The 15018-nt window shown below is 38.8% G+C and overlaps 1 protein-coding gene across 1 annotated transcript; it reads left to right on the forward strand.

The window, feature by feature from the left end:
* Positions 1-56: 56 nt before the first annotated feature.
* mcrip2 (MAPK regulated corepressor interacting protein 2) lies at positions 57-14854 on the forward strand. The gene is made up of 5 exons (XM_061922745.2): positions 57-197; positions 308-377; positions 9917-10050; positions 11479-11586; positions 14460-14854. The coding sequence occupies exons 1-5, from the start codon at positions 143-145 to the stop codon at positions 14528-14530; spliced, it is 438 nt and encodes a 145-aa protein (XP_061778729.2). The 5' UTR covers positions 57-142; the 3' UTR covers positions 14531-14854.
* Positions 14855-15018: the final 164 nt, after the last annotated feature.

The following is a 15018-nucleotide window of genomic DNA, read 5'->3' on the forward strand; positions in this document are numbered from 1 at the left end:
CCGGGCAACAAGTCCAGTCTCACGCGCACACTTCTTGGGTGGCTCGTGCCGCGTGACGTCGCCACCGCGGTGGCGAAGTTCGAACGGGACGTCTTTTTCCTTTTCTGAAGTGGCACACTTTCGACGCTGGAGTCGTCACATAATGTACACCATCACCAGAGGGCCCAGCAAACTTGTTACACAACGGAGGACGACAGGTGAGGACGCGTCCCGCCCAGCGCGCGTGCGCGTGCTGTTGCCTATATAAACGTGACGATGCAATGTGACGTCAGGCAATTATACCACGTGCGCTTTTGCCTCGCTTCAGGTCCCACGCAGCAAATCGACAGCAAATTAGCCGAGTCGAAGCACAAGCCGACGACGTGGCTCACTTCAAAGTAAGTACTTCTCATTTAAAGTAAGTACTTTTCATTTAAAGTAAGTACTAGTGATGGGTTGATGAGGCGTCATGAAGCGTTTCGGCACATTACAAAACTGTATTGATACTGTGTCGCTAAATACTGACACCTGCTGGACATTAAAAATCCCTACAGGCAACCTATGGACTCAACTGACACTGATTTTATGACCTAGTCCAGGGGTCGGCAACCCAAAATGTTGAAAGAGCCATATTGGACCAAAAAAACAAAAACAAATCTGTCTGGAGCCGCAAAAAAATTAAAATTAATTAAATTGAATTAAGAGGACTTAAAGGAAACTAAATGAACTCAAATATAGTTACAAATGAGGCATAATGATGCAATATGTACATATAGCTAGCCTAAATCAGTGGTTCTCAACCTTTTTTCAGTGATGTACCCCCTGTGAACATTTTTTTTAAATTCTAGTACCCCCTTATCAGAGCAAAGCATTTTTGGTTGAAAAAAAGAGATACAGAAGTAAAATACAGCACTATGTCATCAGTTTCTGATTTATTAAATTGAATAACAATGCAAAATATTGCTCATTTGTAGTGGTCTTTCTTGAACTATTTGGAAAAAAAGATATAAAAATAACTAAAAACTTGTTGAAAAATAAACAAGTGATTCAATTATAAATAAAGATTTCTACACATAGAAGTAATCAAACTTAAAGTGCCCTTTTTGGGGATTGTAATAGAGATCCATCTGGATTGATGAACTTAATTCTAAACATTTATTCACAAAAAAAGAAATCTTTAACATCAATATTTATGGAACATGTCCACAAAAAATCGAGCTGTCAACACTGAATATTGCATTGTTGCATTGTAATGAATGGAATAGCCTACTTGGTTTGATGTTCAGTTTATGAACTTACATTCATATTTTGTTGAAGAATTATTTAATAAATATATTTATAAAGGATTTTTGAATTGTTGCTATTTTTAGAATATTTAAAAAAAAAATCTCACGTACCCCTTGGCATACCTTTAAGTACCCCCAGGGGTACGCGTACCCCCATTTGAGAACCACTGGCCTAAATAGCATGTTAGCATCGATTAGCTTGCAGTCATTCAGTGACCAAATATGTCTGATTAGCACTCCACACAAGTCAATAACATCAACAAAACTCACCTTTTGCGCATTCACGCACAACCTTTAAAAGTTTGGTGGACAAAATGAGATGGAAAAAGAAGTGGTATAAAACACGTCCTAGAAAGTCGGAGAAAGTTATACATGTGAACAAACTACGGTGAGTTCAAGGACCTCCAAAATTAGTAGGACAAAACGGCGCTCCCCAAATACTCGAATCAGTGAAGCATGTTTAATATAAACAGTGTGCTTTATAACAATTAGGGAGGTTTGTGTCATGTTTGTCCTCCTACAGAAACCATATTAAAACAAAAAATGAGGGATGTCCGATAATGGCTTTTTGCAGATTTCCGATATTGTCCAACTCTTTAATTACCGGTACCGATATCAACTGATACCGATATCAACCGATATATATACAGTCGTGGAATTAACACATTATTATGCCTAATTTGGACAACCAGGTATGGTGAAGATAAGGTACTTTTAAAAAAAATTAATAAAATAAGAAATAAATTAAAAACATTTTCTTGAATAAAAAAGAAAGTAAAACAATATAAAAACAGTTACATTGAAACTAGTAATTAATGAAAATGAGTAAAATTAACTGTTAAAGGTTAGTACTATTAGTGGACCAGCAGCACGCACAATCATGTGTGCTTACGGACTGTATCCCTTGCAGACTGTATTGATATATATTGATATATAATGTAGGAACCAGAATATTACTAACAGAAAGAAACAACCCTTTTGTGTGAATGAGTGTGAATGAGTGTACATGGGGGAGGAAGGTTTTTTGGGTTGGTGCACTAATTGTAAATTAATCTTGTGTTTTTTATATTGATTTAAAACAACGATATCGATAATTAAAAAAACGATACCGATAATTTCCGATATTACATTTAAACGCATTTATCATCTCTACAAAAAATATATTTCTTCCCCCTCATCTTTTTCTATTTTTCATACATTTTTGAAAAAGCTCCAGAGAGCCACTAGGGCGGCGCTAGAGAGCCGCATGCGGCTCTAGAGCCGCGGGTTGCCGACCCCTGACCTAGTATATACAATAATATAAACCAAGTCATTGTATTCCATTTAGGATTATTTCATATCTTCATTTAAGTAAAAATATATTTGTATCTTTTTTAGATACAGTCAATAAATAATGTGAACATGTATCATCACATGGAAATCTAAGAGAACGTGTTGTGAATGAGGATGCTTGTGGACTGGGAATTTTTGTATTTATTTATTTACACATTTTTATTAAAAAAAACCCAGTATTTCCAACGTATTAAATTTTAGACGATTTCTCTTCTCAGTTATTATTTCTCCGGCTGTAGAAAAGACCCGCTCACAGGGCACAGAGGAGGCGTCAGTGCGACACAGTTCGTGTATCGGTCACGTGACCGAAACAGCTCATGATCGGTCACGTGACTTTCTAAAAGCGGTACGCGCACCGACACAGGGTTTTGCTCTATGAGCTCGACGCATGCGCCGATGCATCGGTGTTGCCGGACCCATCACTAGTAAATACTTTTCATTTTAAAGTTAGTACTTTTCACTTAAAGTAAGTACTTCTCATTTAAAGTAAGTACATCTACCAAATAAGTACTTCTTCCTGGGAGCCATGAGACAGCAGTTTTCACGTGTGTTATTGTTACGTCACATTTTCGTGTTAAAAACTCCTTTCACTTCAACCAAGTATTCCAAATGGCTGGAATGTGTCGTTTATTTTTAGTGTCAAGCCAAATATTTGTGTTAAACAGAACACATTATTCCTGTTACTTAAATGAGTTTGTGTATTTATTATTTTACGAGTGAACACACAAACTGCATATATATTGACAATATACAAACTCAGTGGTGTCAAACTCATTTTAGATATTTTGTCTCATATTTGCTAAAAGTAAATTCTAGATTATAATTCATGCAGCTCTCACCTGGTAGTAGACAAATGTGTCCATGGACCGACAGGCTGGTGGACTTTCACATCCCCCGAGATGGGGGAAAAAAAGACCCCAAAAGACGCTTCCTGCAGGAACTTATTTTTTAACCCTTTGTGAGGATTGCGATTAATACTTCATCAAAAGGGAATTATGTGAGCATCCCAGCGAGAGTGGAAATACTACAGTCAATGTTTTGTTTTTATTTTGGTTTAAAATGGTTAGTTTGTATGTTAGTACTTAGCAATGCTGCAGATGCTAATGTCACAATAAAGCTGCATTTATTTAGCACTCGGCTTCTAAACTTATTATCTTAGTGCTCTGGATCATATTTTTCCACAAAGTGGTCGTTGTTGGCTCTTACATGATTTGTGTTGTTGTTGATGGGGAAGGGATCTATGGTTCCTAGCACGACCTCACGCGATCATGTGACTGGCTTCCTCATTATATCTCAAAATGGCTCCGGAATCTCTGTGAGCTTGATACTACTTTAATAATATTTTTGATCATATCTCTTTATTCGCAGACTTTGGAATTATTTCGGTGTCATACATCAGATGTATGATAATGGCTTCAATATGGAGACAACTTGTTTTGACACTCTACTGGTACTTTACCGTTAACCTTAAACAAAACATATTTACGATTTATAAAGTGGGGGAAAAAGGGATGCTTGCTCAGGGAAACAATGACATTTCCATAATGTTCTTGTTGCACACATGCAGGAGTGTGCACAACACCGGCTCAAATTTGAGAACAAGCTGCAACGAATGAGTTGTCTATCCAGTGTGAAGCCGCTTCTAAGATTCTAATCCTCACCACCATGGTGGGAAATGAACTAAGTATCATTATCAGTGGAGGATGAGAGGAAAAGGAATGGCTAATAAACATGCTACACACCAAGCAGGACACAAGAAGCTAACCGCTAACGCTTCAATGTAAAGTCGGGGCGATCGATCCAGATGTCGACATTATCGATATCTAATATGGTTTCAGTATATAAATGATAGTAAAGTGATTAGATCGATAGTTTTTTTTGTTTTTGTTTATATTTACAGAATCAGGGAGTAAGTCACTGGCTACTGGAATGCTTTGAGGACAAAACCCAAATAAAATAACAGGGAGCCAATAGTTTTTTGTTTACCGTATTTTCCGCACTATAAGGCGCACCTAAAAACCTCCAATTTCCTCAAAAGCTGACAGTGCGCCTTATAATCCGGTGCGCCTTATATATGGACCAATATTGAGCCACAACAGGTCTCGCAACTACGGTAACTACACAGACTTCATTTTACCCCTTCTACGGCTGCTTACCGTAGAAGAAGAACTTCTTCTTCTACGGGGGAAAATGAAGTCCCGTAGTTGCCGTAATGGCTCCTATTAGAGACACGCTTACGACGCAGAGTTTAAACTAAAGGCGATCAGTCACGCAGTAGAACACGGGAATAGAGCAGCAGCGAGAGAATTTAACATTAACGAATCAATGGTGCGGAAGTGGAGGAAGCAACATGATGACCTGCGCCAAGTAAAGAAGACTAAACAGAGTTTGAGGCAACAAAGCGAGGGCTACAGTTTGAGGACAAACTGGAACAGTGGGTTGTTGAACAGAGAGCAGCAAGTAGAAGTGTCAGTACAATCACTATTTGTTTTGTTGACATTCCCTTTAGCGCAGCTCCATCTAATGGATGCATTATGTAACCCCAGCCTCTACTGTAGCGTCTATTCTATGTGCCTTATAATGCGGTGCGCCTTATATATGAACAAAGCTTTAAAATAGGCCATTCGTTGAAGGTGCGCCTTATAGTGCGGAAAATACGGTACTTATTGTGCACACGCCAATTTTTTTCCGTTAAATAATTTCATGTAGCATTTATTGCCACACATCTGATTTGCAATACTAGCAAATTATCAATATAATAAGATATACAGCTGTGTTCAAAATAATAGCAGTCCCACATCACTAGCAAGATAAATCACTGTTTTTGTTAGAATTGCAACTTTTACACTGCAGGTAACTTTCTAGAATGTTTAGTAAAGTTATAGAAAACCAACAGACTCAACAGGCATGACATGCATGCTGCTGATTCTGTAAAACGGAATCATTTACAGAAAGGGGCATGTTCAAAAAAATAGCAGAGCGTAGTTCAATTAGTGAGGTCATTATGTGGGAAAAAAAAAAGTGTTAAACAAGTGCCCCTAATTTAAGGATCAAGGCAACTGACACTGCATAGCTGGCTGTGCATTTGTCTTAGAAAAACAGAGTAAAATGGGTCGTTCAAGACACTGTTCAGAAGAAGAGCGTTCTTTGATTAAGAATTTAATAAAAGAGGGGAAAACTTATAAAGAAGTGAAGAAAATGAGCCAGCTAAAATATCAAACGCTTTAAAATGGCAGCCAAAACCAAAAAGGCGAGGAAGAAAAAGGACTATTGGAATGGATGGGAGAATAACCAAAATGGCAAAGGCTCAGCCAATGATCAGCTCCAGGAGGATCAAAGAAGATCTAAGATGGCCTGTGAGTACTGTAACGATCAGACCACGTCGATGTGAAGCCAAGCTACCAGCAAGAAGCCCCCGCAAAGCCCTGAAGCGGTTACAATTTGCCAAAGAACACATTGACTGGCCTAAAAAGAAATGGCGTAATATTTTGTGGACTGATGAGAGTAAGATTGTTCTTTTTGGGTGTAAGGGCCACAGACAGTTTGTCAGACGTCCTGCAAACACTGAATTCAAGCCCCAGTACACAGTGAAGCATGGTGGTGCAAGCATCATGATATGGGGATGTTTCTCGTACTATGGTGTTGGTCCTATTTATCGCATACCAGGGATCATGGATCAGTTTGAGTACATCAGAATACTGGAAGAAGTCATGTTGCCGTATGCTGAAGAGGAAATGCCCTTGAAATGGGTGTTTCAACAAGACAATGACCCCAAACACACCAGCAAGCGAGCAAAATCATGGTTCCAGACAAACAGAATTCAAGTAATGGAGTGGCCAGCACAATCCCCGGACCTTAATCCCATTGAAAACTTGTAGGCTGACATAAAAAATGCTGTTCATGAGGCAAAGCCAAGAAATGCAGAGGAATTGTGGAACGTAGTACAATTGTCCTGGGCTGCAATACGTGTTGACCGGTGCCAGAAGTGGGTGGACTCCATGTGCCACAGGTGTGAAGCAGTTATCAGAAACCGTAGTTATGCAACTAAATATTAGTTAATGATTCTAAGGCAGTGGTTCTTAACCTTGTTGGAGGTACCGAACCCCACCAGTTTCATATGCGCATTCACCGAACCCTTCTTTAGTGAAAAATAAAATGGTTTTTTTTCAAATTCAAGACAAAGTTATGTTTTTGGTAACACTTTAGTATGGAGAACATATTATAAGTAACAAAGACTTAATTTAGAGTTATTTGGTTAGGGTTAGGACCAGGGTTAGAGGGTTAGGGTTATAATAAGGCCATGCCGAATAAGGCATTAATAAGTACTTAATAATGACTAGTTAAGAGCCAATATGTTACTAATTTGCATGTTAAAAAGCAACTAATTAATAATGGTGAATATGTTCCCCATACTAAAGTGTTACCATGTTTTTATACTGGTGCACAAAATGAACCGTGCATGAACATAAAGTTAAAGTTAAAGTCCCAATGATTGTCACACACACACTAGGTGTGGTGAAATTTGTCCTCTGCATTTGACCCATCGCCTTGATCACCCCCTGGGAGGTGAGGGGAGCAGTGGGCAGCAGCGGTGCTGCGCCCGGGAATCATTTTTGGTGATTTAACATCACCTTGTTCAAAGAACAAAACCAACACAGTGCATAAACTCACAACAAATTACACACCTGCAAATCAGTCTGACTTCAGTTGTTGCCGTATCCGTAATACGCCGATAGGGAGAAGTTTTTATTTACACGATGACTCGGGTGTGTCTTGACCTCCGCCGAACCCCTGAGCCGACTCACCAAACCCCTAGGGTTCCATCGAACCCAGGTTAAGAACCACTGTTCTAAGGAAAGTTGAATCTGCAAATCTTTCTTAGTTTATACAGTACATTTGAGTTTTGTAAAGAAATATGTCAACACTGCTATTTTTTAGTTTATTTCTTAACTTGCTGTAAAATATTATCAAATTAAATTACTTTTTTCCAATTTTCTGGCTTTGAAATATAATGTGCAGTGTCCCCAATGCATTTGTGTTCATTAAAATACAATTTATTTGAAGAATTTTGAGGTTTACTCACCTTTTTAAACACACTGCTGTTACTATGAACATAACTGTACTTTATAAAAATATGGTATTGTGTAAACAATATAATTTTTGCTTCAAGGTGGAGTTGGGTTTCTTCCGACTCCTTTTCGGGTGTTGGATATTGCTTTCAAAATTTGTTCCAAATAAACAACTTTTTATTTGATATTTACCTCTACTAAATAAATGTCGTTAATACACCAAGAGTGTGACCTAGTTCCTCTACATCTGTGGTCCGAAAACAATTTGTCACCAAGTACCACCTCAGGAAATACTTGGCTCTGCAAGCACCACCAGCATTAAAATACAGTAGCGTAGTAGGCCCAAGTGTTCATTAAAACAATCCAGGGGTTTTATGTAACAAGTATATTTAATATTTTTGGCCATTACACACAATTTGAACAGTAACACTGTTTAAATATAGGAAAATAAAACCACTTTACTTCAATCAGGTGATTATTTGGCATACCACAGTTTGAGAATCCTGCTCTATATAAATGTAAATGACATTTATGTTGCCCCCTATGGGTTGTGATCCAAAGCATAAATGTATTACAAATGCTTAAAAGTTGAATAAACATTTGTTGCTTGGTGGCGGCCATGTTTTTAAAGCTCACCTCTTAAAGTTGTGTAATCAATTCTAGAGTGATTCAGTTTTGCACAATGCAGGTTGTGAGAACTCTGACTTTATAAACAGCCCCACCATGTGGGGTACGTACTGTATTTGTCAGAATTATAACGTTCTTTTTGTGGTAGAGCTTCCTGTTACGTTACGGTAATAAATACTATTTTCTGATCTGTAAACATCCGAAGGTCACAAGCAAATATTTCAAAGCAAATTCTGTCTATAATCCAGATGGAACAGTGTTTAAAAATGTAACCTGGTGAGTCAAATATTGTTCCATCTTGTCTCAGCAGGTGTTGACACTCAGTAATGTCCACATGTGTATGAAACACTTAATGTGTAGTAGTTACTGCTTGTCAGCATGTTATGTACGCACCAGTGTGGATATAAGCCACACCCACTAAATGTTTTAATAAAAAAAGTTTCCGTATATTAGCCATACTGGACTATAAGCCACAAAATGTAAATGTTTATTGACATACTTTTTTTAATTGTTTTTAAACTGCTGATCAAACAAAAAACCAGCATGGACCCACTAGCTGTGGAAGCTCTCTCTCCAATCAGCTAAACGCACTCAATAAGTCCACGGTGACATTTTGGTGAATTTACTGAGGGATTTGTGTTTTATGAAAACTACAAAACCCAGAACCAGTGAAGTTGGCATGTTGTGTAAATGGTAAATAAAAACAGAATACAATGATTTGCTAATCCTTTTCAACCTATATTCAATAGAATAGACTGCAAAGACAAGATACTTAACATTTGAACTGGTAAACTTTTATTTTTTGCAAATATTAGCTCATTTGGAATTTGATGCCTGCAACATGTATAAAAAAAGCTGGCACAAGTAGCAAAAAAAACCTGATAAAGTTGAGGAATGCTCATCAAACACTTATTTGGAACATCACACAAGTGAACAGACTAATTGGGAACAGGTGGGTGCCATGATTGGGTATAAAAACAGCTTCCATGAAATGTTCAGTCGTTCACAAACAAGGATGGGGCGAGGGTCACCACTTTGTGAACAAATGTGTGAGCAAATTGTTTAAGAACATTTCTCAACCAGATATTGAAAGGAATTTAGGGATTTCACCATCTACGGTCCGTAATATCATCAAAAGGTTCAGAGAATCTGGAGAAATCACTGCACGTAAGCAGCAAGGCTGAAAACCAACATTGAATGCCCGTGACCTTCGATATCTCAGGCGGTACTGCATCAAAAAGCGACAACAGTGTGTAAAGGATATCACCACATGGTCTCAGGAACAATTCAGAAAACCACTGTCAGTAACTACAGTTGGTCGCTACATCTGTAAGTGCAAGTTAAAACTCTACTATGCAAAGCAAAATATCTTGTCTTTGCAGTTTATTCAGTTGAATATAAATTGAACAAATCATTGTATTCTGTTTTTATTTACGAATTACACAACGTGCCAACTTCACTGGTCTTGGGTTTTGTATTTGCATTATGGCTGTCAGCGGAAAAAAAATACATAAATCGGCTGCACCGTTTTATAAACTGTAGGGTTCAAAGCGTAGGAAAAAATGACTAATCTGTGGTATTGTAGTAGATAGTTGTGGTTATTAATGACACGTTTCACCACAGTGCTCCAACCCCAAAGATCGTGTTCAACCGCCTCAATGGGAAGCGTTACCACGGTGCGTCCACACAGAAGGTCGACAGCCCGGCAGAGGGATTCACACCTGCGCACGAGGAGAACGTCAAATTTGTATATGAAGGTAAGTAAGACCTGGTGTCATTTGCAACACAAATAGCGAAGAGGTCAAAAGTCAAATCAAGTCTGTCCAAAGTGCATGCAAGTTTCAAACACCACTCACTTATTACTTCTCTTGTAGAATCCACTTCCTGTGGTTAATCAATGACTTGTTAATGAGACTTACTGATGTGGAGCCAAAATCATCAAATCCACAATAAAGACAATGTTAGATAAGATTCATGCTTACAACAAAGTGCACTTTATCTCTAATCCTGATACAAAGTCTGCTCATTAGCCAACTAGTTCACTCATACTTGCTGGGTCAAAGTTCACCGTGTGCACACAACATTTAAAAGTAACTTATTAGAGTCAAGTGCAGCCACTTAGTAACTAGTTATACATGTCTCCTCATCTTAAAATGTCTTTTATTCAAGTTTGTCCTGCAATTCAGTCTTGTGGAAATGTTTGTGTTTGCAGCAATTACACACTTTTGATTCACACAAAAACATTGTTTGTCTTTGTGGTTGCAGCGACTTTTAATCAGCCTGAAATGTGTTTCTAGTTAGTTTAATCATCTTTAGTGGGAAGCAGCACACTTCTAAATGACAGCAATTATGGTTGTGGTATTGGTTTATAGATCAAACTTGCATACAGTTGCAATATGGTATGTTATATATTTACAGTTTCACATTACATGTCCCTAAAACAGTGGTTCTTAACCTTTTTGGAGGTACCGAACCCCACCGGTTTCATATGTGCATTCTGTTGTTTTTTCAAATTCAAGACAAAGTTATGTTTTTGGTAACACTTTAGTATGGGGAACATATTCTAAGTAACAAAGACTTAATTTAGAGTTTTTTGGACACTAGGGGAACATATTCTAAGTAACAAAGACTTAATTTAGAGTTATTTGGTTAGGGCCAGGGTTAGAGGGTTAGGCTTATAATAAGGCCATGTCGAATAAGGCATTAATAAGTACTTAATAATGACTAGTTAAGAGCCAATATGTTACTAATTTGCATGTTAATAAGCAACTAATTAATGGTGAATATGTTCCCCATACTAAAGTGTTACCATGTTTTTTTTACTGGTGCACAAAATGAACCGTGCATGAACATCACCTTGTTCAAACAACAAAACTAACACAGTGCATGAACTCGCAACAAATTACACACCTGCAAATCAGTCTGACTTCTGCTGTTGTCGTATCCGTAATACGCCGATAGGGAGAAGTTCTTATTGACACGATGAGTCGGATGTGTCTTGACCTCCGCCGAACCCCTGTGCCCGACTCACCGAACCCCTAGGGTTCGATTGAACCCAGGTTAAGAACCACTGGTCTAAAAGGAGTAGGAAGAAGCAGAGCCTAATTGATCCTAGACCTTTTCCATCTCATGTTATCTAGGCCTTGTTTACCTGTTGTTCATCAAGTCTTCTGTGTTTCCACCAGCATGGCGAGATGTGCAGCAGAAGTTGGGCGATGAAGACTTCAAGGACTCGACGGGCAGCCAAGGACCCGTTCAGTACACAGAGAAGATTCCCAGTACTGCCATGAAGAGTAAGTACCTGCTTCTTTATTTACTTTTTCTCTTTTAGAAACATTACCAAGCATATTTTATAAAATGTCACATTCGGCCATGGTTGCGCTACAACCATCACCCGTTAGTAAACATGTTGCTTGTGTACTCCCACAAACCTTCAAAGACACTACTGGACTAATTCCATGTCAAAGAAGTGCATGTGTGATCTTTCACCTCATCCACCTCAAGCATCTTTGATTGGATGGTGACTACAAATGTGACCAATACTCAAAAAGATTAGTGTTCCATAAAGGCTCCCTTGAGTGCAATCTATCTGTGGCAGGGGGTGCAGGAGGGTCTACAACCAGAAAGTGAGCTAAAAACATGAAGTAAAAGTAATATTTAGAAATACGAATTAACTATTCTGTCGTTTCTTTTTGTGGTTGGGTTAAAAGCTATACTTTCAAGTTGGTCCCCATCTACTAAAGGTGTGCATGTATTAAAACATGTGCAGACTTGATAGCACACGCAAAGCTGATCTACTAGGATTGGGTCTGTTAAATGAGTAAAATGAGTGCTAATCATTTAGTGCGTTGTCTTCATGAATATGCAGAATATATGCTGATTATTAGAACACCTTCATTACTGGGAGGAGAATGCATATATAATTAAATAGCATACTAAATGATGTATGTATTGCTGCATGTTTAAAAACACATGTAGGAGCATGATGGCATGAATGTGCAGTACATGATTAAATGTCTCTGTAGTGAAAGCTGCGTAGTACCTGCAAAATCCTTGTATAAAGCAGTCAGTTATCAATTGTACATGCAGTCTTAGTAGATCACACACACAACACAGCCACTAGTAATACACACAATTTAATAGATTGCACGTGCTTGTTTAGCACGTTGTATTTGGAGCTTGGTAAATCACGCCCCAAGTGTCCAACAAGATCAGAATAAGTCACGAGATGTGTCTTTTTTTGAAAGAGAGGTCTGAGATCTTGCTATTATAAGCAGCTTTTATTTATTCCCCGCCATCAGTGTGTGAATGTGGAAATAGTGTCAAAGCACTTTGAGTGCCTTGAAGGTAGAAAAGCGCTATACAAGTATAACCCATTTACCATGTATTTCAATCTGAAATGTTGCCGCAGTTCGATACAAATCTAAAGATAAATATGAAAATGTCTAATTGGATATGTGACCACTTTAAAGATCTGTGTGAGTCCACCTCTCCAACAAATATGCAATTGTGTCTTGGTGAAATGTTGCATTTAAGTCACTTTGACCTTCTATGGCATGGGTGTCAAACTCCGGCCCGCATTCACCGCTAATTCTAATACTTACCAACCCTTCCGAGAGTCTTCCAAACTTTAGCGCCCCTCCCGATAATCATCAGGTCTGCTTTTCAGCCAGTCCGAGTGCTGGCCCAGTCACATTACATGTGCGGCTTCTGCACGCACACACAATTGAATGCAACGCATACTTCATCAACAGCGATACAGGTTACACCGAGGGTAGCCAAATAAAAAAACTTTAACACTGTTAGAAATATACGCCACACTGTGAATCCACACCAAACAAAAATGACAAACACATTTTGGGAGAACATCCGCACCGTAACACAACATAAACACAACAGAACAAATACCCTGAACCCTTTGCAGCACTAACTCTTCCGGGACGCTACAAGGTCTGTGTGTGTGTGGGGGGGAGGTTTGGTGGTAGCGGGTGTGTATTTTGTAGCGTCTCGGAAGAGTTAGTGCTGCAAAGGATTCTGGGTATTTGTTCTGTTGTGTTACGGTGCGGATGTTCTCCCGAAATGTGTTTGTCATTCTTGTTTGGTGTGGATTCACAGTGTGGCGTATATTTCTAACAGTGTTAAAGTTTTTTTATACTGGCACCCTCAGTGCAACCTGTATCGCTGTTGATGAAGTATGCGTTGCATTCACTCGTGTGTGCGTACAGAAGCCGCACATATCTTGTGACTGGGCCTGAACGATGTTCGAATGGATGAAAAGCGGACGTGACGATAGCTCGTAGAGGACGTTAAAGGCAGTGCTTTTAAGGCACGCCCTCAAGACTGTGGTCCGGGTGAACTACGAGGTATAATGACTGTTGAACACCCTCGTTCGATAATGAAGGTTGCCTCAGCTCAAAGCCTGAGCCCCGACATTAATGAACTAGCATCCAATCAAAGATGGCAGGTATCTGGCTTTGGCACATCAGATTAGATCAGTGTGTTGCAAACTGAGCAGTTTAAAGTCCTGAATGGTTGGTTTATTCATTGTTATTTTATTTTTTAATTTATTAGCCTGTGGAAAAAGTTAATGTTGATATTTACCTCAGAAGGCTGCAAATAGAAAAGAGACATTAAATTTTTATTTAAATTGTATTTTATATGCCATTGATATTTTTTAATTATTATTATTATTTGAAATTCGATTTTGCATGTCACTATAAAGTTATATAAGCCTTGCTTGTTCAATATGCAATGCAAAACTTGTTTGGGTCCCTATTAAAAGGTTACTTTGTTCAGTTTTACATTTTGGCCCACTCTGTATTTGAGTTTGACACCCCTGTTCTATGGAGTAAAGAGGGGATGACGTGTCGCATACTTCCCCTCCACATTGTGTGAAGGTGTGCGTACGCCAGACTTTTTGTGTGTACACGCAGCTGGCTTTCTGAAATACTGAGACTTTATCAGAATTCCATGCAGTTTTCTAGAAGAGGCCCATGAACATTTGTTTTGTATCTGAACAACCTGTGGCGTGCTGACAATCTTCTTCAAAAGTAAACCTGTGATTCCTTTTTTGTTGTTGCTTAAATGAATGTTTAGCAGTGAGTGTATGGATGTGTACCGTCTGCACAGTAAAGGAACATGACATCACTCTGTTGTCTTTACACAGACTTTGTCCCCATGGACTTGGAGGAGTGGTGGGCTCAGCGCTTCCTTGCAAACATTGCAGGCCTGTCATGACTGCTTTGAGAAAGCAAAGTGTTGATGCTCCACCAGCCGAGGAACCACACGGCTCAGGAAGAGAGGCAGTCTTTGTGTGAAGACTTGTACGCCTTTTGGAACTTGACCTGATGCCTGGAGCGTTACTACGCTGCTTCAGGCAATACTGAGCGCACAAAAACGGCCCTGATGATATTTTGCTGCACAATGCTCCTCTACTTGAATGAAACAGTTGATTGAAATTGTTTAAGAGCTTCCCTCCTTCAAGTGTTCTGCTGTACCTACTCTGGCTCATCCTCTGGACCGGAATCTACTGAAGAGCAATAATAAAATGTTTTTTCAGAACTCTGTTCATACTTTTGAAGCATATAGTTTCACTCCTAAATTAATATTGATCAATTGTCTTCATTCTTGCCAAATCTGAATTCAAACACAATCAGGAAACTCAGTCAAGACCAAACCAGGACCCTGCATACAGTCAGTATATGCCTGAATGCTTCAGCTTCACT

Source organism: Nerophis lumbriciformis, linkage group LG27, assembly GCF_033978685.3.
Source record: "Nerophis lumbriciformis linkage group LG27, RoL_Nlum_v2.1, whole genome shotgun sequence".
Taxonomy (NCBI): domain Eukaryota; kingdom Metazoa; phylum Chordata; class Actinopteri; order Syngnathiformes; family Syngnathidae; genus Nerophis; species Nerophis lumbriciformis.